The 1,859-nt window shown below is 39.6% G+C and overlaps 1 protein-coding gene across 1 annotated transcript; it reads left to right on the plus strand.

Moving 5' to 3' along the window:
* Positions 1 to 6: 6 nt before the first annotated feature.
* LOC106321206 lies at positions 7 to 1,159 on the plus strand. The gene is made up of 2 exons (XM_013759519.1): positions 7 to 354; positions 567 to 1,159. Exons 1-2 carry the CDS (start codon positions 97 to 99, stop codon positions 642 to 644), a joined length of 336 nt encoding a protein of 111 aa, XP_013614973.1. The 5' UTR covers positions 7 to 96; the 3' UTR covers positions 645 to 1,159.
* The last annotated feature ends 700 nt before the right edge of the window (positions 1,160 to 1,859 follow it).

Here is a 1,859-nt window from a genome sequence, read left to right on the forward strand (position 1 = left end):
CCCTCTGGTCGTAACTGTGTTCACCATTCCAAGCCGCCGCATCTCTCAGCGATTCCCCATCTCCGTTCAGCTCTAAACAGCGACAAAGCTTTCTCCATGGCGTCAATCCTCCACCGTCGTCGGAATCAACGAGCTTCCGCCTCTTCAAGCCACCGTCCTCGTTACACCGCGACAGTAGCTCGCCTTCGTCGTCGAGCTCGAGCTTCGCCGTCGTCGTCTTTCTCGCAGTCTCACCTCCACCTTGGATCTTCTTCATCCTCGTCGCGAATCTCCCACCGCTCGCAAAAAAACCAAAGCTCCTTCGCTGAATCGCTCATCCTTTTCGTTCATCTCTCGTATCTTCGAATCCTAAAGGTTAGAAGTTTCTCAATCAATCTCATATCATTTCCTTCTGTTATGTATCATTCGTCTGTTCTTCATTGATTGATTCCAATTCTCTGCTGTTGTATTACGCCATTGATTAGCTTACTGAGCTCGAACTAGGGTTGTCCATTTGTATCCCTTCTGCGTGTTTCAGAATCAAAAAAGTTCACATTTTATTTATGTTTTTGATTGATCTTGTGTAGCTACTAGAATCGCAGGAAGGAGTCATGGATCCAGCTGAAATGAGGTACTTGGAAGAACAGGATTGCCCGATGATGTAGATGATCAAAGGCTGCGTCACTGGTTTCGCCGCCGGGACTATCTACGGAACCATTCTGGCCACGTGGAAAGACGTTCCGAGAGTGGAGAGAAACGTGGCTCTCCCAGGACTCATCAGAATGCTGAAGATGATGGGAACACATGGGCTCACTTTCGCAGCTATTGGAGGTGTTTACATTGGTGTTGAACAGGTGGTTCAGAGTTATAGGGGAAAAAGAGTATTATCCTTACACCCCCGTCGAGTATTATCCTTACACCCCCGTCGAGAAAACAGCTCAAGCTGATGCCTGATTTCTCTTCTTTTTTTTGGTGACTGAAGTTAATAAAAGCTCTGCACTTGTGATCATCTCTCCATCATCTCTATTTTGATAACTTAATCTGGGAGATGTGAAATCGTAAAACTCTTTTGTTATTGTTTCCTCCTGTTTCTATCGAGAGTGACTTGAATCTTGTACTTGAATGTTGAATGTAAGAAACGTAACAGTTCTAAGCATCGGAATGAAATGTGTTTGCTTCTGTTAAACTATGAATGTTCAATGGATTGAATATGGCTAAGCACACTAGAAAACAAACAGACGAACTGGAATTTGGAGATCTACATGTAAATGCCTTCAAATCTCGGCAATATGATGAGCATTCGGAATCGGGTTCGAGATAGAACAATACATCAACAATTGAATGCGGATTTGGTTGAGAATATATGACAAAAATTTGAAACAAATCAAAGTTTCAACTAATCGGTTTTTCTCGTTTACGATGTATTTGTATTTTTAATATGCTTTTATGTCATTTTTAATAAAAATTTTATGTTTTTTTTTCAAATCATTCAACTTAAATTTTTTTTTTAAAAAAATAATTTTTAATGAGGTTCTACCAATGGATGATGAAAAAATTAAATAGATTGACAAGAGTTCTAAAATTGTCAAATCACAAAATTAATCCTAATTTAATCTTAGGAACCCATTAGGATCTCTAATGGATGGGGGTGGTCTTAGGAGTTCTAATGGATGGAATTACTCTCAAGAATATAGTGTCTACAAAAAACAAAAAAAAACTAGGATTATTACTACTTCGGATCAATGTATTGAACTTGGAATTCTATTGTTCGATATTAAGCATTGGATGTTTCTTCTTTCAGAGTGCTCGTTGGGCCACGTCAATAAGAAAAAATGTTTTGATTTTACTAAATTAGTAGGCCGTAATCCACGCTGTGTATG

The sequence above is a fragment of the Brassica oleracea genome, unplaced genomic scaffold (assembly GCF_000695525.1).
Source record: "Brassica oleracea var. oleracea cultivar TO1000 unplaced genomic scaffold, BOL UnpScaffold01309, whole genome shotgun sequence".
NCBI lineage: Eukaryota > Viridiplantae > Streptophyta > Magnoliopsida > Brassicales > Brassicaceae > Brassica > Brassica oleracea.

What these genes read in the sequence shown, in the direction of transcription:
- LOC106321206 (XM_013759519.1), top strand. Translation starts at nt 97, where the DNA reads ATGGCGTCAATCCTCCACCGTCGTCGGAATCAACGAGCTTCCGCCTCT. An exon ending in CGTATCTTCGAATCCTAAAG is followed by an intron (nt 355 to 566) that starts GTTAGAAGTTTC and finishes GATCTTGTGTAG; the next exon opens with CTACTAGAATCGCAGGAAGG.